We start from the raw sequence: 23,189 nt of genomic DNA, 5'->3' as shown, positions 1-23,189 counted from the left end.
GACAATGTAGCTTGCAACCATGGTCAGCCATCTATCTCCATTCCTTTTTATATCAGATTTGATCCAACAGGTGTGCGAGGCCATTATTGCCAGTCCATCAAGGAAGATGACCAGACCGGATTGTGCTGCAGTGGATCTCTATAAGGAGAACATTGGGTTTTGGGCACCTGTCATTACCAATGTGGTCAATAGTGCCATACCCAGCAGGCTTTCCAACTCCTGCCGTACTGCAGTGATAATTCAGGTCTATAAAAAAGGGTGCAGGCAAGATACATTTCTTTGTTAGATTCCACAATCAAAATCATTGTGCATATTGTTCTTAACAGGATTGAGAAAAAGACTTGCCTTAACCATGTGATTTGTTCTTGTAATAAAGTTCAGAGAGGGCCTCAGCACAGTAGAACAATGCATCAGCCTCTACCTGATCATTAACCCCTTCGACGCTCATGACGAGCTGGGCTCGTCATGAGGTAGCCTCCTCGCACGCTCATGACGAGCCCAGCTCGTCATGAATAATGGGTTTTTTAAAAAGTCAGCGCAGCAGCAGAATATCGACCGCACGCATGCGGTTAATAAATACAAAACTGTTAAGGGGGGGGCACTGCTTCTCTCCATAATGGACCTAAGCAGTACCTTCGATAGAGTCAATCGCTGCCAACTATGACAACCCTTTCAGAGTCAGGATTTGACGATAGCTTGGTAGTCTTCTTGCGGGCCCTGAACTGTGGAGTGAGTGCTACTGTAAGTTATAAGCCTGAAGGAGAATGTACTGATTTTTTCATCTTACGGTGTGGTGTTCGCCAAGGCTGTGTCCTAGCGCCCATTCTGTTTCTCCTGCACATAAATAGTTTACATGCTATTCTGCAAACCCCCAGGAAACATCTGTCGAAGATGGAGTCTACTACAGTACCAGCTCCACTTTATGCAGACAATTTTGTTCTTATGTCTCGTACCCCTGAAGGTTTGAGGACCTTAATTAACAGCTTTGTGGCTTCATGGACAACTTAGACTTGGAAACCAGCATCTCTAAAACAAAGTTTATGATATGTACTTTGAAAGCTGTTAAAACAGTTATTTTGGATCAATGGTAAGGAAATAGAGCAGGTTACTAATTTACCCTATCTTGGAAATATTATTGATTCTAACAGTTCATGGCTAACTTGTGTAGTGAACCAGTGTTATGCTTTAACCATTAGATAGGGGCCCTGTTCGATTTCGTCAAAAGAGTAGGCAATAAGCCAATCAAGGCGCTCATGGAGGTTTACATGCGGAAGTTCTTACATGTTTTAACGTACAGCTCTGAATTTGGTATTATCAGGATGCCACCAAGGTTCAGGCGGAGTAGAAACTATTCTACCGGCGTTTGCTCAGCCTTCCCCATCGACGCTGCATCTTTTTTACATGTGGAATTGGGCTTGGACTATGTTTCTGACTCAATTTAGGTTACACCATTATTGCTCTGTATCTCTGTTTGGTCTAATAAACATACAACCCTTAATCAGGAGATCATCTCAGATTTTCTGAACGGTGAGAAGAGTATTTATATCACTTGGCTCAATTATGTGCAATCATTTTCGAAAGCCATAGGCCGGAATAAATTGTTTACCTCTCCTGACTCATTGACCAAAGCGGATATTCCCAAAGAAAAAAAACCTTTCAGGAGCCATAGAGTGTCATATAGGGAACAAGAGTAACTAAGGAAACCTCTGCTGCATAATTACGCAGTCATTCAAACAACACTTTATCTTGAACCATACTTAATATGAATGGCCAACGCTAGGGAAAGAGCTCTCTAGCTACATTTTGGCTGGGACCATTAGATACCTGCTTTGCTTTCCTCAGGGACAATATAATAATTAATCCATTATAGCCTGTCCATTTCCAATCTTTGTTTCATTACATATTTTATTTGTAAATACTATGAATTTCAAGCGAAAAAGTTTTTAAGACCTGTTCTTAAGTTTTATGGTTTTCACCAATAGAAGCCTGCTCTATATTGTCTGTGTATGCTTGCGAATCCTTTGGTTGTTGGGAATTTCTTGAAATACGCTCTATGTTAACGAAATTCGTTGACTGATATTTCCTTTTTTACTGTTGTGCTTTTTTTAATATAAGTCAAAATTAGTTTACTGTTCCGAGGTGATTCAGTGCCAGAGAAATTATCCCTAGCTGGTACCCTGAGAAGCACATGCTTTTTAGGTTTTGCCTAGCCAATGCGTACGAAGTACGCAGGCGCTAGCAAAATCTTATGTTTTTCTCTGTGGGGTCGGGTATCCGCCCCCTCCTCCCATTGGCTAGCTCCATAAATGGAGGCTAGCCATTGGGAGAAGGCTCTGTCCGTCAATCTCGGACCAGATTCGGGGGTGTTCCCGAGATTTTTTCCATGGGCGTGGTTTCACTCTCCGTGGCGTGGTTGCACTCTCCGTTGAGCGCTTGAGAGCGCTTTCTCCTCGCTGCTAGCGCTTGGTGTACCTTCACCCCGTGTGGTGACCAAGCGGCGCGGGTGCCACCCCGCTCATTTGCCGCCTTTATTTGCCCGTGGTTGCGTGTGCCGACTCCGTTTGGATATTTTATTTATTTTAATCGAGGGAGCCCACCCCTCTTCAGTCCCGCATCACCGCCTCAGCCCCAGGTCAGAGGAGACGCCAAAGGAGCAACCGCTGACGTCACCCGGGAGCCGCGCTGCCATTGGTTTAGGCAGCGGGAGGCTCACCGGGCGACCTGCGCGGTGATTGGCTGCTGGGAGGACCGAAGAAGCAGGAAGCAGCCTGCCGTGCCCTGCCGAGGCTCCCGAGCGAAGGGAGAGCCCCGGGAGAAGGAGCAGAGCCGCCGCGAGACACCCGGTGAGTGGGGCAGAAGGAGAGGGAGGGGCGCCGGGACACATTGTCGGTGTCCGCCCCCCCCCGTAGCGCGAGCTCGCGCTCATTGCCATTGTGAAGCCACGAGGGCTTCAAGGGGGCACTACAGGCATCTCGAGTCCCCCCAGAGGGGGGACTCCAAACAAAGACGCCCACGTGTTCGCGGGTCCCCCGTGAGGGGCCCCACTGCCCCAGAAAGCCGCACTTTTGTCGATTGAGAGCCCGAGAGGCTCTGGGGGCATTTTCTTCATTTAAGGCCCGAGACGCTCCGCAGTGCCGGTTCCTTGTCCTTCAGAGCCCCGAGAGGCTCCAGCCCATATTCCTTTTGCGAGCCCAGAGAGGCTCGAGTGAAAAATTTGAGCAAGTTCAGACTTGCTCCTACTCCTAGGACTGACGCTATTTCTCTGTGATCACTGTGACATGATAATTCAGGTGACGCGCAATCTGCTAGCCTCATTGCGCCCCACGACTCCTCCCTCTAACTCCCACACTTTCACAATAAGCGGTCCCACTTTAAGATGACACCCTCTTTCGTAGTCTTTTCCCTCTGTCTACACAGCTACTCTTCCTGGTTATCCATTAGAAGTCCACGCCCCATTGTCTATTAACCACTCCACTCCACCACGACCCCGCCTTCCTAGGCGTCAGGTCGCGTGCTGCCCGCCGACCTGGATGTTCAACTCCTTGGGAGGAGAGGAAGTGACAGGAGGAGGTAGAGACCGGAGGAGAGAACGAGCCGCAATCATGGTGAGGGGGTGGGTGTATTAACGGAGGGGGTGACTGAATACTGCGGAGAGCCTCCTCGTCGTCATGGGAGGTGGAGGGTCCATGGTGTAAATGAATGAGGTGTAGCCAGTTACGGTGGTAGGATAGGTATTGAGTGAATGAGGCTACAGGGACAGTCACACGTCTATTGGGGTTTGGGGTGCAATGGCTGCAGTTATGAATGACGTCTAACAGCCCACAAATAAAGTGATCGAGGGAAGCTATACCCTTCGTGGAGTATTGTGCAGAACATTGAAGGTGGAGGCTGCCAGTGGTGTAAGGGGCAGACGGAGTATCACTGTAGTGATGACGGCAGCAAGGAGTGGAGGATACCGGATACCTCTGAGGGAGTTGAGGGAGCCCCACTGGCAATGCACTGCCATTTCTGTAACTGTTTCAGAAGGGGCGGATGGGCGTGGAAAGTGTTGTTGCTATTAGTGGCCTCTTATTTACTGCCACCGGTTGGGGTTATTTCCCATTCAATCAGAGTAGCTATTGTACGTATTAACATGACGGGATGGCAGCTACCTTTTTTGTGTTTGTCAGGTACCTTATTGATATCTCGAGTTGGTCCAATTATAAGGGCATGTTATTTTACTTGAGACATATCACTCTTTTAAAAGTGAAACAAGTCTTATAGAAGGGCAGACATTTGCTTTATTTGTGCAAAGTGTGGTTCCTGATTTTAGGGGTCGTTATAAACGCTGTAGCGGTTGACTGATTCACCAGGTACTTGTTAGCACAGATCAGGTAACGCTAGTGAAGGTATTTTTTCACGTGAGAGTGACTGTTGCTAGGTACATTCATTTTCACAAGCAAAAATATGATGCTGTGGGACCAATTCAATGCAAAAATGCCCAAACAGGTTTATAAGTTAACTATCAGACCCTATTTCTTATTCTAGAATAAATCTCTACAATTCTAATATGTCAGTTACCAGCCATTACCTCAATAAATCAATTATATTCACCGTATATGTCTTCCTTTTTTGAAATTATATTTTATTTTCAAATATTTTGTATATTAATTTTTAACTTCACTTTATATATATATATATATATATATATATATACATATATATATATATATATATATATATATATATATATATATATATAATAAACATATTGTGACCAAGGCCTCTGTGTAGGCTGAAACGTTATGCTGCCGTGGCGTACTAAGCAATAAAAGAACTCACTTGCATCTTGGGTCTTCCGTTTTTCCTCCTGTTTGATGGCTCTGGATTGTGGGCGCGTCGTTGAGAGGGTAACGAGTATGAAATATATATATATATATAGATATTACACTATTTACAAACAAATACAGTCAACATACACAAATATCTACAAAGCATTGGAAATAATAGGTTCAACATTCACTCATTATTTCTTATAGCCCCTACTGTTTAGATGGATGCTCTATCCCCTATTATCAAAAGGTACATTCATTTTCAGCAACATTGTGCCTCTTTTCAGCGACTACTCATTTTGACCAAGTGCTCGTTATGGTACTTTGTATTGTTGCATGCATTCAGTTTGAAGGCTGCTGAGATTTAAGATCAAAGTTTTGAGGTCCGTTAGGTTTTCAAAATAGTTTCAGAAGCTGTCTTTCGAGTTGATTTCTGCATGCGCTACGTCATTTATCGTGCCATGTGAAAAGCAGATTTAATTGCACCAGAAGGGGTAGAATGCACCTGGAATACTAATTGCTTATCTGCTAATAGACACCACCCACAGAGACTGAACTGATTAAATGAATCAGGCGCAAATTTATGTCTGGCTGACCCACAGAAAAGCTAACGAACAACCCAACTTTTATATAAATACAATTTTTTGTGGTTGCATTACTTAGGCATTTATGACTGCCACCGTTGTTGTTGTTAGCCCGCTTAGCTCAGAATTCATTTAACTTCCGTGTTATTCCTCTGTTTAAAAACTTTAGCTCTGGAACAGACTTCTCGGATTAATGACACACTTTCCTGCTGTTGTTCCAAAACACCATTTAAATTTTATTATTTGCCGGTCTTGCCGCCTTTCTCCTGTGCTGCGTTGCCCCAGAGATCAATAAATGAATTTGTGTTTTGTAATTGCAAAATGATTGAACCCCCCCCCCCCGCCACTTCCGTTATAAGGCAACACGTTTCCGACAAATGATTATTTCTCAGAATTCAAGGTAGTTGGTTTAATTGCTAATGGCCCTAGGTAGTGCTATCTTTATCCATGGCTCGAGGACTGTGAAACTTCTGAGTATAGTCATATTAGTGTTAGATAGATTAACCGGTCAACAAGTCAAGCTGCATCTATCCATCCACCCATCCATGCATCTATCCATACACCCATCCATACACCCATCCATGCATGCACCCATCCATGCATCCACCAACTCATCCATGCAAGCATTACAACAGCCCACAGCTCTCCTTCGTCTCTCCTCGCCCCGCTTCCCTGAGCCCGCAGCTCTCCTTCGTCTCTCCTCGCCCCCCCTTCCCTGAGCCCGCAGCTCTCCTTAGTCTCTCCTCGCCCCCCTTCCCTGTGCCCTGCTTTTGTAAATGACAATGCCATTGCCATTTATTTATGTTAAAAAAACAAATAAAAATAATGTCAAGAGCAATGCCAATAGCTCTAACTTTAACAAAGGCAAAACCATTGCAATGTAAATGCTTGTTAGAATAGTTGCCCTCACTCACCGGAAGGTGACATGCTTCTTGCCAGGACGGCACTGCAATTCCTGGTAGGCCCCACAAGAGGGCTCATTGTCTGAGATCTTTTAATAAATACATTGATCGAGCACCATAGGACAAAGAATGGTGTGTCCTACAATCTGACAAGATAGGTGAATGGTGTGGAAATAAAATCAACTGTCAACCAGATGCTGCCAAAATATTTAATGTGAAATCCCTGGTTGATGTTGAGCTTAAAAAGAAGACAGAGAAACTTAGGATATAATGATCCCTTGTCTCTGCAAGTTAGAGTGTATATCGGTCAATCATAGACCAACTCTTGAGCTATGGTCTACATAACGGGTCAATATGTTTCATGCCTAGGCTAGCCATGGAGCGGTCTAGTGGCATTTCTAATCTTCTTAATAGAGTGAGGAACTCTAAAACTCAAAGCCCCACTACGTGTGTGGGTGATAAGGTGCCGGCTGACATTTTACCATTGCTGTTGAGTTCTGTACTACTACAGCACTTGGTTGGAAACCCTCTTGAATTTTCGGGCAGATCGACCTATCAAGATGCTAGGGCGCAAACACAGACCAAGACTTGTCTCTGATGACTAGTGCTTACTAGCACCTACGCTGGCCTCACCTCCGGTATATTCATGTTCTTAATGACAAGTGCTACTGATGCTTGTGCAGCTTTTATGATTGTTTTTAAATAATCTAATAAAGTACTTTTGAGTGAGTGAGAATATCACAATCAATACATGTACATTTTCATCTTGTCATATTTGTCATTTTGATTGTCATGTACACCATGTCTCCAATATGAAGTTGGCGATATTAAAGCCGTCTATCAGTAATGGCATAATGCATAAAGTAAATGCGTACGTTACTCATCTTAAAATACACTTTCTACCACCTAGAGTATTCTAGACTACACACTTAGAAAGCACGCTGTTTAATGTTGGGTTTATTCTTTGTCATTCTGTTTGAAATCTAGAATTTCCTATTTAGAATTGTGGCACTTGAGGGGCTGGTGGGAGCTGACAGGTATGCCTCCCTTGTCTACACATTTATATTACTTTGTGTAAGTTTATGATTGTTTGCTATTCACAAAGGGATTTACGAGTAGTATCTGTACTATTGCGGAGTCTCAGAACATAAAAATGCCAAATTTGTATTTGTGGAGGCTCCGCGCCAAATACATTATCAGTACAGAAAACAAGCATTTGCAATGCAATAGGTCTTGCAAAACTTAGAACTATTGGTATTGTAAATGATAATGTCTTTTATCCATGTGATTGCCTTTGGGACATTATAAGTGTTTAGCCATGCATCACATTGTCCATAACTTCTACACACATCCACCGATGTAAACGTCCGAGTTTAATTACTACTATTGTAACCAGTAGCAGCCGGTACAGGTAAGAGCGGTGGGGAGGCAGAGTAGGGGCAGTGGAGTGGGGGCAGGAGGGGGTCAGGTAAGTCAACATACGACGGGAGAAGTAGACTGTCTTTCAAGGGTACCTGTAGTTGAGAATGAGAACAATGACAAAGGTGATGATGAGGATGTGGAATTTGAGTGTGCAGTGAGTGTATTTACCTCAGGGGTGCTGAGTGAAAAAGAATGGCAAGCTGCAGATGAAGAGGTGCACAAGGTGATTAAGTGTGTTATGAACGGCAGGCCTAGGGCATGAGATATGATGGAGGATTTGATTCCATATTGAAGGAATGCAGACAAATTGTCCATTGTTAATGGTGTCTTATTGAGGTGTGAACGGTTAGTGGTTCCGAGGGAAAAGAGGTAGAGAGTGCTGGAATTAGCACATGAAGTTTATATGGTGATGCATGCCATGAAACGCCATGTGAGAGAGGATTTCTGGTGGCCAGAAATGGACAGGGCTGTGGAACAATGTGTGTGAGAATGTGGTGCATGTGTTTTGAACGATAAAATACAGGTTACTGTACCATCTCCTATTGTTCCTGTTGTCAGTAATGGGATACCTTGGCACAAGTTGGCATTTGTTGTGTCTGGTCCTTTCAGGGCGTTAGGTAGTTCACCAAAATATGCGTTGGTGTTGATTGACTTTTTGTTTCAGTGGACTGAATTAAAATTTGTCAACAGTGTCAGTTCTAGAGCTGTCATTCAATTCTTTCAGGACAAGTTCATGAGAGAGGGTTTCCCAGGAGCATCAGTGACCAACAACGGCAGTCAATTAGTGTGGAGTGAAATTAGTAGTTTTTTGGAGTGTTGTGGCATCAAATATACAAGCCCATCACTGTACCATCCCGGCAGTTTCAGCTTCAGTTAGCCTTAGTCAATGGCATAAATTGGGAAGATGCCATAATGGACATGCTATGGGCTATTAGAACCACCCCACATGCTAGTACTGGTGTAACTTCTTTTTCTCCGTTGAGAGGCAGAATGGCGAGTTCACAATAGAACAGGGTATGGATGAATAGAAAAGAGTTGGACATGGAGAAGATGTGTGGTGCTCTGGATGTGCGAAAAAGCATTCAAGAGAGGTATGCTTGCAAGGGGAACAAGCTTAGGGAATTCAAAGTTCAAGTGGATGATTTAGTGAGGATAGTAAATCCCAGGCATGTTCATAAGGGACAGTCAAGGTTTTCCTCTCCATTTTGTGTAAAGGAAGTAATGGAACAGGTTGTGGTTTTGGAAAACGGGAAAGTGTGGAACAAAAGCAAATTGGTGGTGGTACCCAAATCCAAGGCTAAGTTTGTGTGTGAAAGAATGGGGATGGATTTGCCTCAAGGTTCCGTGAAGTCTGTCTGTGCTCCGGCGGGTCGCCCAACTTCAAGGCTGAAAAAGTGTGTTCCACACAAGTACAATGATTACATGATGTGATGGATTTTGTTAATGTTTAGTACCATGGTATGAAAGCACACTTTTCGTTCTCAGTTAAGTGCTCTTTGGGTTTGGGTTTGGTTTATTGTTCATTTTATACAGTTCAACTGTGTGCTTACATTTGCCCTTGTGTTTTCTGTATAGGTTTCAAGGTCCGTTTCATGCATATTTTGTAATTGTGATTATGCATTCTTCCTGGAAGTTGTATCCACATTATCTCTGTTTAGTTATTAATTTTGTAAGGAAGGGGGCGTTGCCAGGAGTGTCAAGATGGCGGTTGCACTCTAAGAGTGCTCTGGACCCCTCCGCTCCACAATCCACAGCCAACAGCAGGTATAGTTATGCCCCATAAGCTACAGATGAGCTGTGAAGGCTGTGCCACTAACCTGCAGCACCTGGAATCTCTGAAACACTCGCCTTGCAAGCTTGCTGGTGCCGAGGCTCTGGCAGAGGCCTGCCACTGCTGCGCACCCGCCTCCTGGTGCCAGATCTCATCAAGGGCCTCCATCGGAGCACGGTGCACATCCGGCCTGGTGCCGGCGGGCGCCTGGGGCCCGGCATACTAGCTCGGGCAGTCATCGGAGGCCACCCATGTCGCCTCAATTGGTCCCGCCACAGAACCATAGATGAGCCGGGAGTTGCTGAGGAGGCCTGAAACCCGACACGGCCTAAGTGCGGGGATTGTGGCATTTATCTGTTGTTTCCCAGGCCGAATCTGCGTGGAGTGGGTACAGGCCCCCCTGAACCCGGCGTCCAGACAACCTACTGACCGCCCTCCGGAGTGATCGGGTGGACACAGGCCTGGCAGGATCCCGACTCAACCACCTGCCCTGTTGTGGCCTTCCTGACCCAGCCGGAGCTGCCGGGGGTGGGGTGCGACCGGAGCCCTGGGCCGCGGAGAGGCTGCCTGGACGGACCCAACTACTGGTGTGGGAGCAGCCGTGAGACCACCAGATGACATCGGTGAGTCCCTCAAGGTCCTGAGACCCACATTGCGCAGCCTGGAGGGGGAGGCCGAACCGGCGACAAGCGACCCTCCAGCCCGCCCCACGCTCCACAGGCGCCTTCTTCTCCCCCTCCCCCCCCCCGTAAACTGGGAGCCTTGGCAGACTGTTTGGCTCCGCTCCCACGCCATCCGCACTGACGTCCTGCTGGTGATGGAACCGACCGGTTGGTGAGGCCTAAGAGGCACCTGCAGCACTTCTTGGACACAGTCAGCAGGAGGCCCCTCCCATGCAAGGTTACGGCCGCAGCTCTGACCTAACCTGGGGCCTAGTGCATCGCGCAGTCATAGCACCCGGAAACGGGACTGGCTCTGAGAAGCGTGAACTAAGCTGGGCCCCCCCATGCAGCAGAACTACCATATTGGAGGATCCATGCTGACCGAGGCCTGGGTGAACACTATTGGGGCTGGAAGTACATCTAACAGACACGAAGCTGAGATCTCCTGGACTGTTGGGGAGGTGAGCTGGGCCCTGGGTTAACCAACGTGGGCGGAAAGACTGCACAAAACCTCTGTTGAGCTGCTGCACCTGGCTGAGCTCTGAATCCTGGGGTTACCCCCCCCTTCTGGATCCCACCCATGCAGCAGCCCCACGACTCCTTGGAACTGGCCCTATCGATCAATCAATCAATCATGGACATTTATAGAGCGCACTACTTACCCGGAGGGTCTCAAGGCGCTTGGGAGGGGGGGGGTGCTGCTACTGCTCGAACAGCCAGGTCTTGAGCTTCTTCCTGAAGGAAAGGTGGTCTTGGGTCAGGCACAGGTCGGTCGGGAGGGAGTTCCAGGTCTTGGCGGCCAGGTGGGAGAAGGACCTTCCTCCTGTTGTCGTTCTTCGGATGCGGGGGACGGCGGCGAGGGCGTGACTGGCTGATCGGAGGTGGCGTTTGGGAGCGTAGAAGTTGATGCGGTTGTTGAGGTAGCTCGGGCCTTGGTCGTGTAGGGCTTTGTGTGCGTGGGTGAGGAGACGGAAGGTGATTCTCTTGTTGACGGGGAGCCAGTGCAGGTCTCTCAGATGTCCGGAGATGTGGCTGCGTCGGGGGATGTCGAGGATGAGTCTGGCCGAGGCGTTCTGGATCCGCTGGAGTCTCTTCTGGAGCTTGGCGGTGGTTCCGGCGTAGAGGGCGTTGCCGTAGTCCAGTCAGCTGGTGACGAGGGCCTGGGTGACCGTCTTCCTGGTCTCGGTGGGGATCCACCGGAAGATCTTTCGTAGCATGCGCAGGATGTTGAAGCATGACGAGGAGACGGCGTTGACTTGTCTGGTCATGGAGAGGGAGGAGTCCAGGATGAAGCCCAGGTTGCGTGCGTGGTCTGTCGGTGTGGGTGTGGTGCCCAGGGCGGGGGGCCACCAGGAGTCGTCCCAGGCGGAGGGCGAGGAGCCCAGGATGAGGACTTCCGTCTTGTCTGAGTTCAGTTTCAGGCGGCTGGTCATCATCCACTCGGCTACATCTTTCATCCCTTCGTGAAGGTTGGCTCTGGAAGCGGCGGGGTCGTTGGTCAGTGAGAGGATCAGCTGGGTGTCATCGGCGTAGGAGATGATGTTCAGGTTGTGTTGGCGTGCGATGGGCGCGAGGGGGCTCATGTAGACGTTGAAGAGGGTGGGGCTCAGCGAGGATCCTTGAGGGACGCCGCAGATGACTTTGGTGGCCTCTGACTTGTACGGTGGTAGACGGACTCTCTGTGTTCTTCCATCGAGGAAGGAGACGATCCATTCCAGTGCCTTCTCCTGAATTCCGATGTTGCTGAGACGCTGCACTAGGGTGCGGTGGCAGACAGTGTCGAATGCCGCGGAGAGGTCTAGGAGGATGAGGGCCGCTGTTTCTCCGTTGTCCATCAGGGCTCGGATGTCATCGGTGACAGCGATGAGGGCGGTCTCGGTGCTGTGGTTGGCTCGGAAGCCAGACTGTGAGGGGTCGAGGGCCCTACGACCATTAACTTGTGACTGAAGGGGATCAGACTCACGGCTGGGGGCCCTTCCATGCTCCGATTTGTTTTTCCAACCCCCTCTAGCATCTACTGTTGCTGCCGCCACCCGCACCCTCGAGGAGCTTGGTCAATGACAATGGAAACCCCCCTCTTGGACCTTGGGGGTGGAATGCCTAGGGGGGTGAACAACGGCTGGTGACTTAAACTTGCTTGGCCCCACATAACCCTCCTCTGACCACCACCTACACCATACTTTGCGATATACTGCGGGCGGTTGGACCCAGATACCAACTGCCACCCACGATGGGGAAGGACCGGGCCCCCAAAGCACCTTCCACCCAGACCCAGACCAAAATGGACCAGTACACCACAAGTGACGCGGGCCCAGTTGAGTGGGCGCCCGGGGGCCACTCCCTCCCAGGAGCCGATCTCACTACAATCCTGCAGGCTATCAGCTCATCCCAGGCCTCAGTGGAGAGCAAAATCGGCAAGTTCTGGGTGGATATGGCCCTTATTCGTCAGGACCTGGGTAAAGCCACAGCTCACATAAAGGAGTGGAATCCCGCATCTCCTCAGCTGAAGACGATATCCGTCAACTGCAAGAACAGGTTAACCATTTACGCACTCAATGTAAGGAACTGCACAGAAGGGCCGAAGACATGGAGAACCGGTCATGGCGCAATAACCTGCGCTTAGTGGGATTCCCGAAGGGAGTTGAGCAGGACCAGATGGCGACCTTTCTTGAGAACTGGCTGATTCATGGATGCCCAGAGACACGCTGTCAATGTGATCCACTATCGAACGAGCCCACCGATCTCTGGCACCTAAACCGCCTCCTGGCACCCCACATTGCCCCATCATTGCCCGAGTCCTGAATTTTAGGGACAGAGACGCTATTTTAAGTTCAGATCGGGCCCAAGGCACAGTGAAATTCCACAACCATGTTATAATGATCTTCCCGGACAACACTAAAGAAGTCCAGGCGCTCTTACGTAGAGGTTAAACAGAAGCTCCGTAACCTAGGCCTTCAATACAGGCCCTCTTTCTGGCCCGACTCCAAGTAGTGTTTCAAAATAAAACGCATTTCTTTGAATCCCCACAATCGACCTGGATAACCAAAGACCGACCGACGATATCCGTCAACTGCAAGAACAGGTTAACCATTTACGCACTCAATGTAAGGAACTGCACAGAAGGGCCGAAGACATGGAGAACCGGTCATGGCGCAATAACCTGCGCTTAGTGGGATTCCCGAAGGGAGTTGAGCAGGACCAGATGGCGACCTTTCTTGAGAACTGGCTGATTCATGGATGCCCAGAGACACACTGTCAATGTGATCCACTATCGAACGAGCCCACCAATCTCTGGCACCTAAACCACCTCCTGGCACCCCACATTGCCCCATCATTGCCCGAGTCCTGAATTTTAGGGACAGAGACGCTATTTTAAGTGCAGATCGGGCCCAAGGCGCAGTGAAATTCCACAACCATGTTATAATGATCTTCCCGGACAACACTAAAGAAGTCCAGGCGCTCTTACGTAGAGGTTAAACAGAAGCTCCGTAACCTAGGCCTTCAATACAGGCCCTCTTTCCGGCCCGACTCCAAGAAGTGTTTCAAAATAAAACGCATTTCTTTGAATCCCCACAATCGACCTGGATAACCAAAGACCGACCCCAGCCACGGGTTTCAACGGGATGAGACAAAAGAAACATTCTCACAGAGTCACATCTCTAGAACTACCTGCCATTGCTAGTATTGCATCCGAAATAGTGGAGGAGTTCACCACGTATTTCCCAACGAAAAGTTTTAGTTTAGCCTCACTCATTATGTTATGTTTTCTTTTACAGGGCGACAGATGCTCCCGTTCCAGAAGTATAGGGTGGGGAGGGTGGAGGTGGGGTTAGGACCGTTGTCCCCTGTCCAGTTCCCTGTTGGAACTTGCCAATGTTTCTTCCTCTCTCCTTTATTATTTGCAGCACTTTGACACTTGCCCATTCTATGTACACTGTGACCACTCACCTCGCAAGGCGAAGACCACATCTGCACCCTCCTGTGGAAATGCATCAGCTAATTGAGGACTCCACACCCCGGGTCCCATTCGCTCCAGACATCAGGTATGAAGCGACCGTCTCTTAAGGGTAATCCCCTCCAAATCTTGTCCTGGAACGTGAAGTTACTGCTAGACTGCATTAAACGGACAGCCGTTCTTAAGTATGCCCAAAGACATGCCACCGACATTCTCCTCTTCCAGGAGATCCATCTCTTGGAAACTCACTGCCCTTCCTGGTGAGATATGGCTTCGACATGGTATGGCACTCTGGCTTTGAGCAAGGCTCACAGGGGTTGCAATCTTGCTACGGCGAGGCCTTCCTCTCACACCTGACCACGTCACCACAGATCCACAAGGCCGATTTGTCACCCTGTCTGGGTCGCTGGAAGGGAACACCCTTAATTTAGTTTCAGTATATATTCCACCAGCTACGCTCACTTCATTGTTACTGCCCTCCCACGGGTCAGACAGTGATCGGGGAGACTTCATTACAATCATGAACCCACTACTGGATGCGACTGGCACACCCGACCCTGCTCGGATAGCCAATGCAAAATAAATGACTGATTGGGCACTCTCCCTGGGTTTGTGTGACATTTAGCGAATCTGGAACCGCTGGAGCTCCCACTACACTCATACCTCAGCAGCGCACCGCACACACTAACAAATTGAAATGATCCTCATGCTTGCGTCTGAATGTCAGAGAGTAGCCAACATTGCCGTTCTCCCTTGGGGAATCTCGGACCACTCAGCGCTGTGCCTGCGCTTAGGTGATACCCCTGATACGCCTCGCCCACTGTGGCGATTCAATGCCTGGTTCCTACAAGACAAAGAGGTCAAAAAAACGATAGGGAAAGAGGTGCAACAGTAATTTCTTGCCAATCTGGGATCCGTCCCCTCTCCGAGTACCCACTGGGAAGCCAGCAAAGCCACCATCCGAGGAGTCCCACAAGAATATTACGCAGCGTACCGAGACCTATGGTTCCCCACTTGGTGGAGTTATATACAACAGGTTGCCGACGCAGGGTCTTTCCCTCCTGAGACAGACATACCGTCTATCGTAGTGATCCCAAAAACTCAGCCGCCATCACCGTCCTGCACGGATTACCGCCCCTTCTCCCCCATCAACACTGAAATGAAAATATACGCCATGATACTGACCCAACGTCTGCGCCCACTCCTGAGTAAATTAGTACACCCAGATCAATGTGGCTTCATGCCGGTGAGTGATACGAGGCACTGTCCGAGGCGCCTCCACCTAGCCCTGGCACACTGTCAATGTCTTACTCCTTACCTTGCATTCCTCCTTGTCGACTTCGAAAAAGCCTTCAACACTGTCTATTGGCGCTACCTGGAGGAGGTTTTGGAGATGATGGGTCTGGGTCCACGATTCCGGCGCTTCGTTCGTGTCCTTTACTCTAACCCTAGAGCGAGAGTGCTCACCAATGGAGCCCTGTCAGAGATATTCCCCATTCAAAGGGGCACGAGGCAGGGTTGCCCCCTCTCCCCCTTCTATTTGCCTTGGCAGTGGAACCCCTGGCATGCCTTATTCGGTCGGATGACCTGATCAAAGGCTGGAACTGAGACAGCCACCACATCAATAAAATTGCCTTATATGCGGACGATGTCCTGCTTTTCCTGGCAGATCCAGCCGAATCTGGCCCCAGATGTCTCCAGACCCTCCGCTCCTTCGAGAGGGTCTCAGGTCTCTGACTTAACCCGACAAAATCGACCCTTGGGCCCCTCCACCCCTCCAGGGAGTGCTTTGATCGCCCTGCTCCCTGAACTGGAATGGCCACTAAACGTCACCCCGCTGTTCAAGAAAACCAAGGAGGATCTTAAACGCAGGCAAACCCTACAACTCAACCTACTGGGGAAAGTAGCCCTGTTCAAAATGATGGTCCTTCCGAGCTTCCACTACCTCATCCAAAACACCTCCCTCCACTTCCTGTGTAGCTGGTTTAAGGGAATAGATGGGGTGGCCACGAGATTCCTGTGTGGAGGGGGGTGAGACCGCGTATTCCCTTGCCCGGTGTCAGATCCCACCCTTCGATGGCAGTCTAGGCATGACTGCTCTCCACCTCTACTACTTAGCCACCCGGTTTTTGGTTCTCCATGACTGGTTCACTGGGGGGGGGGGTCTGATCCAGCCTACAAAACAGAGCTCAGAACCCTTGAATTCCCTCAAATCCAGTCATTCCTCTACAGAAGCCCAATTCCCATGGCCCTGCCCTTGATCACTGGGTCGGTCCTGAGAGCATGGCGCACAGTGCTAAGACACACTCAATGGAACCGGAAACTAAGCCAGCAGACACCTCTCTGACATGGTAGATGGCTGAGAGACGTGGCCGTGCTTGGCGGCTTCGGGCGGTGGGATAACATTGGCATATCGCTACTAGGCGATATCTGGGTGGGTGACCACATTAGAACGTTCCAAGACCTGCAGGGCCATTATGCTCTCCACCCCTCGCAATTCTAATAGTACCTGCAGCTACGTTACGCTCTTAACACACACATTTCAACGGGCACAACATTCACTGAGTTCAGCCCACTAGATGTTACATCCCCCTAATAAATGTATTCTGTATCAACTAGTTGGGTAGAGGTCGTTTAAGTTGGGTATAATGAGGTGTTTGTAGGATTTAACTTATGATTTTTACATAAACATGCAGACGAAAACACACACTCTCCTCTCTGTTTTAAAGATCTTTAAAAATGATATTTTACAAATTATTGAGTTTAAGTACCCCTCCCAATCAACTCCTCTCCCTCCTGCTGCTTCTTAATACCACCTTCTGCTCTGCTTCTCTTATAATGTATTTTAACCAGCGAGACTGTTGGGAAACACCCCCCCCCCCTCTCACTGATCAAGCTACGCCCCAGAGAATAAAAAAATACAAGTGTGAAATCTGACCCAGTGTCCAATTGATAATCAATAGCATTTGTTGGCGTTATTAAAAAACATTGCAGGAGAATACTAGTCAAATATCTGAATGGTGTAAGCAAGAACTAGCCCAGACATTTGTGAACAAATTTATTTCCTTTCCGACTCACATACTTTGGTGACTCACCCCATGATGGTGTTTCATCTTTCTTGGTGTTTTATTGTTTGAGTCAATAAGATTAAGGCAGAAGTATCAGTGTTTAATTTGTGCCAGTGACTGTGGAATAGGGCTTACTTTTTTTTCATTATCTGTCTATGATGAAGAGAAAGAATGAGAAGGGGAAAAGAAGCAGCAAGACGAAAAATATGAAAACATAGCTACTTTAAACAGGCATTGGTGGCTGAAGGTACTCTTGGAGATGTAATTTATTTGTGAAAGAAAGATATGTCACTGACAACCAGCACTCCCAAGTTAAGAACTTTAAACACAGGGGCTGGAGGGGCACCCCAATTTATGTGCCACGATAAACAGAAAGAGGTATGGGTTCACAAGCCTGAAGGCCAGGACTGCCAGTTTCACTCCAATGAAGTATACTCAATTGCTCTATATTAATCTGTGAAAATGTGGGAGGCAGTGAAGCAATTATGGAGTTTGAAAAGTGTTTATTGAGCTAAGATGTACATGTGCGTCGTCTGCATGCATGTGGACATCTATTTTGTAGAACTCAGGGATGGCAGATAGGGGGGTCATGTAAACGTGGAAAATTGATGGTGACAGGGCAACGTCTTGTGGAATGCCTCAACAGATGTTTGTTGCCCAGGAGAAGAATTATATACATTTTACATGATGGGAGTGATTTAGCAACCATTTAGATATTTAGTTGCAATGATTTATGTTTTTTATTGCAATGATTTTGTAGGCGATATGCTGTTTTTGGGCAGTAAAGTGTATTTATTGTTGGGAAAAGCTAATTAATATTTATTTGATTTTCTACCTGCACTTTTATGCTACAGAAATGTAGTGATTAAAGATTTGTGATTGATTGACTTTGGATGCCGATTACATGATCACTGAATTTGAAACACTTCAGAATGGGGAGCTGGATTATTATAGACTTTTGCTGAATGCTGTTATAATGAAGTACTGTAGCCCACCAAGGAACTGGATGTCATGGTACGTAAAGAACTCTAGAAAGGCTTTCATAGCTCTTTAACTAGGAACCTCATGATATGGCCTAGTTTTGGAGGTTATCAGAAAGTAAGATGGCTACCGTTTCAGAAACAAAAGCTATGATTTTTACTAGCCATTGTACCCAAGCACCTTGTTTCTTAGGCCAAGCAGAGAAGGGGTGGCTGGACACTAGACATTGCTCACCGCTCAATGCGCCATCACTCGAATGTACTCCCAGGAGAGGTTGGTGGGCTAGGCGAGCACACAGTGAAGAAGGTGGAGCAGTCACTGGTGAGTCTTGGTTGTCTTTTCCTCAACCACTCTGTTGGCAACACTGCATCCAAGGTTTTTCAGCAGCTGACTCAAGTGGTTTGGACAATGGTTTCTGCATTCTGGGCAAGGCCTACAGGTGGGTGGGCTGTAGCATTCTTAGGACAGCTATGCTTCTGCAGAGTCAAGTAAGACAAGTTGTAGCAAATACCTTGCTTTTGCTGCTTTCATGGATCTTCCTAGCAGTCAATGTTCATTCTTCTTGTCAAGGCTCACAGAGATCCCACTAACGTTTGGTGGGGCAGAATATAGCATAGGCTAATGGTTAATGGACCATGGTGGCAGAGAAGTTACATTAGAGATGTAGGAGTTGGAACCACCAAGAGGGAGGTCCTCTCCCTCCTATGGTGTCTGCAGGTCAAGCACTTTCTTATCCAGATCCTGTACAGAGGTCTCAACTACTGCGATCTTCTACTTTCATGCAGCTTGCAACAAACAAAATGGACTTCACTTGCTACAGATTCAATATTGTTTTAAAACTGACCTCTGGCAATTCTGGATAACTTCAAGTATCCCGGCAGTTTCAATTATAGATGAGTTGTTGAAATCAGAGGCTAGGGAATGGGGCTCTAAAAACATTGCCGGAAGACATGTGGACATGCAAGCATGAGACTTGGTGTTACTGTTCGTTGTGTTCTTTTGCTTCAGATTTGTCTATTTCCTTTTCAACATAATGGCCATTAGAGGTCAGATCCAATTGGAGTCAAGGGGTGAGACAGCGCAGTCCACCTACGTACCACTGTCTTCACATGCACAAACTCATACTACTGTCAGCATTTGTACAGAGTTACCAACAAAACCTAGACTGAGGGTCAACATCACAGGAAAGAGAATATAAAGTTAGCAGTGTTCTGGGTACATGTCCAGTACAAAGGCACAGGCAGAGAAGAACAAAAGATTGAAGAACTAACAAATACCAAACAAAAATATTGCTTTAATTCATCAAGCAGAACAAAGCAAATCCTGTCCACTTCAATGACCCAGTGCATCTCCAGCAGGCCATCAGAATCTTCAGACAAGCACAGGGAGTCAGAGGCAACGGCCAGGGAAGGATTGAGATTAGCCTTGCATGCTTTGAGAAAGGGTAGCACAGTCCTAGCAAATCCACTCAAGGGGGACAACACCAACCATCAAGAGCAGCTTATAGAAGAACATAGTGTAGCCCCAGTCCAATTAAAACACTGAGCAGCTTGAAGCACTGTGGGGGCCAAATGCAAAAAAGTAGGATACCTCAGAGCTAGTCAGCAAGGGCCAATCAGCAGCTGCCACACGAAGATACCAACAGCATCACGGAGTATCCAACACAGCTCATTCTCAAATAACCTGTTACCTCCACATGGGCAAGAGAAGACAGACCAACACAACACCCAGTCAACTCCAGGGCAACCAATCCAGCTCCAGTCTCAGGTGACTGCCAGAGCTGGATCGTTTGCTAACATTTCTGGGCAGTGTAAGCTGACTCATGCAGTACATGGGCACCTCAATATTACAGATCAGACAGGGGTGGTACTGAACAGCAAACATACTCTATTGTATCTCTTCTGGTGCAGCTGCAGAGTGACAGTTAGCACAGTGCCACCCTCTGGCCCAACACTCCAGGACATGATATGGCCTGGAGAATCAGTCTAAAGATTAACTATATATATTTTCTTAGAAGTTTTATTGTTCTTTAAATACAACGAGCAATAAGTGCTCAGGCACCACATTAACACAGTTTCAGATCATGATCCATGCAGTACATTTCTGTTATATTACATCCTCCCTACCCCTCGTGCATGATGAAGCCCTCATCCTTACGCAATCTTATTGGAAAGTCTTGCCATGTGCTAGACCCTGTGTGTGCCTATCCATCGTCAGTTTCTCCACCTTCTAGGCCTCTGCCACTACTAGCATGCTATCTGGTGGCCACTTTCTTATTTCTCCATATCTCGTGTATCACAGGCCCCCCATATCATCTCGTTCTTTTTCTCACAGCCTCAGCCCTTATATACCTCTTTTTCAATAATTTTGCAGCATGTCATGCCTTCTTACCAGTTCCTGAACAATGGTGACGTGTAGCATCCCCACTTTTGAGCAACATCTATTTTTGTCACCAAGTACCCCATGTTTACCAGAATCTTCTGCTACCACGTGAGATCTGAGGATTCCCATATGCCAAGCAGGGCCCTACAGGGTACTAGATCGATTGTGGTCCCAACCGCTTCCTGCAAGGATTTGGTTACTTGATCCCAGAATGGGTGTATTCCAGGGCAGTGCCACCATGCATGAATAAAAGTCCCTTCAGCACCACACTTCAGTCAGAAAGGGTTCTTGGCCCTCGTAATTTTGTGAAGTAAAGTTCTGGTATATATCCTATGCAGTACATTAAGTTGGATTAATCTGAAGCTGGACTTAATGGTCCCCTCTGAGTAGAAGCCCAGTGCCTCCTGCCAGTCTTTGACATCAATTTCCCCAATATCTTGCTCCCACATATCTTTAAGGTTTTCGAGAGGCCCCTGGGTGTACCGAATTAGCGTTCCATATGTCAGTGATATTAATTTGTGTTGTATCTGCCCATCTAATAACCGTCTATCCAGCCGGATTCCTCCTGGGCCTTCTCATCGTTATCTATGCTGCTGGTTAGTGCATGTCTCAGCTGCCTATATTTTAGCCAGTGTGTGGTCGACATCTGGTACTTCCCCTGTAGGTGATCAAAGTGGATGGCCCCATAACACTAAAGGTTCAATATTGACCCCTACAACCAATCTACACTGTTGTGGTGTCCAGATCACTGTGTTGAGGTGAAACCAGTTGTTGTCTAGCTGCTAGCTTGCCAGGCCACCTAGCACTACTGGGCAAGGTCTAACTTAGTTAATTGATTATAGGGTTGACTCTATCTAGTCCAGTGCAGAATGCCCTGTACCCAAATGGCAAATGAAAACTGGAATATATTTGGCACTTGACCCACAGCACTCCCAAACGTTGTGAGAATATTCAACATGCTCCTTGGCTCAACAGTGTCCTCCAACAGCTACCCAGCACTCCATGCAGAGAACATAGGAGCAGTGCCCATATCACACCTGCTTCCTTTCTGCCCCGCTCGTCATCTCCTTGTCTCCAGCTCCAGACAGTCACCACAAAGCAGGAATGGAGCAGAATGTCCAACAGCAGCAATCCTAAACATATCCATACCAACCACATGCGGGATATTCAGCACCTCCTCAAAGATAGGAGAAGGCCACCTCGATACCTTCAGAGACACCTAGCAGACAGACAACTAGTTCCAAGGACCTGGCACCCCTTGATGCCCCAAAATACAGTTCTCAACTTAAGAGTTGCCAGGTATGAGTCGGACTCTGTTTGAATCATGGTCATCTACTGCAACATGTTGTGGTGCTAATCAGATATCATATATTAGTTAATGCAGGACGTTGAGGTAATTATGTATTGGCATTGTGGTGTTCATTCTAGCATTCCTGCAGTTTATTTTGTATGCATCCCCTTGTAACCTAGGCTATGGGTCCTCGTGTTAGAGCAATACCTTTGGCAGGCGGTCACCCTTGTAGGCGGTCACCCACACGTTCAAGGCACTACACAACTACTGGCCCAACCTACCTGAACAGCCATATCTCCATCCACCAACCACTCAGACACCTCCGCTGTGCAGGACTCCTACTCACATCCATTCCACATGTACACAGAACTAAATCCGGAGGACGAGGGTTCTCCTATATTGTGCTAAAGCATGAAACAACATGTTACTTCACATCAGAGACTCCTCCTGTCTTCTTGAAATCTGCAAGACGCTGAAGACCTAGCTATTCAACTAACTAACCTAGGTAGGTTAGACCCTCACGCCTGCTCAGCGCCAGAATACCCTTGCAGGTGATAATGCATTTTACAAATACAAATAACATAAAATAATATAACAATAGGCAATTCATTTTAAAAAGATTGACCATGAACCAATATAAAATAATAACATGTTGTTACAAAGTGCGTGCACTACGTGCCATGCTTTGTTGAACAAAACCTTATAAAAGAGCCTCATTGTATACATCTGCAGGCATCTCACTTACCTTTCTTAAGGCTTGGAAATCGGAACAATTTGACCAATCCAAAGTCGTCCCCTGTGACTAGCACTGCACTGCTGAAATTGGCATCCACAGAGTTGATATCAGTGATATCTGTATACTTGGGCCAAATGCCTGTCGCCTCAGGCCCTACTACACATGTCCAGGAGGCCCAATGAATTCCTTTGATCTCCTCTTTGCTGGTGAGATGCTTTCCAGCTGAAAATATTAAGTTGAGGTTATTTTAAAATAATCAATTTTTGTTATCTTATATTTTAATAGATGACCTTTTTGCAAGCTGTACATTGTTAAGAAGGACACTATGGCATGCGTATGAACACCCGTATTTGAATAAAGGAAATACCAGACCAATTTACTATTTTATCTTCCCTTTTTTTATTTTTCCGTGCAATTCGCTTCTTTATTCTTGTATAGGTTTTTATGGAGTGAACACTCTGCAGTGAGGTGCACGTGAATAATGAAGAGTTAACATTTAAACCAAAAAACAATTGTTAATCGTATTCTCTTCATGTAAAGCACTCTGATATCCACTAGGGTTACGTACGCGCTATACAAAACTTTATAAATAAAAATAAAAACCGTGAACAGATTTTGCATTTG

The 23,189-nt window shown here is 47.2% G+C and overlaps 1 protein-coding gene across 1 annotated transcript in view; it reads right to left on the bottom strand.

The window, feature by feature from the left end:
• The window catches only part of EML6 (EMAP like 6), a 928,771-nt gene that overhangs the window by 520,372 nt on the left and 385,210 nt on the right, over nt 1–23,189 (bottom strand). Inside the window, exon 10 of the mRNA XM_078649484.1 lies at nt 22,575–22,787. Within this exon, the coding sequence (XP_078505610.1) occupies nt 22,575–22,787 (213 nt within the window). The remainder of the gene's footprint in view (nt 1–22,574; nt 22,788–23,189) is intronic.

The sequence above is a fragment of the Lissotriton helveticus genome, chromosome 6 (genome assembly GCF_964261635.1).
Source record: "Lissotriton helveticus chromosome 6, aLisHel1.1, whole genome shotgun sequence".
Classification (NCBI taxonomy): domain Eukaryota; kingdom Metazoa; phylum Chordata; class Amphibia; order Caudata; family Salamandridae; genus Lissotriton; species Lissotriton helveticus.
The sequence above is the reverse complement of the archived record's forward strand: the minus strand, read 5'-3'. Positions and strand labels throughout refer to the sequence as shown.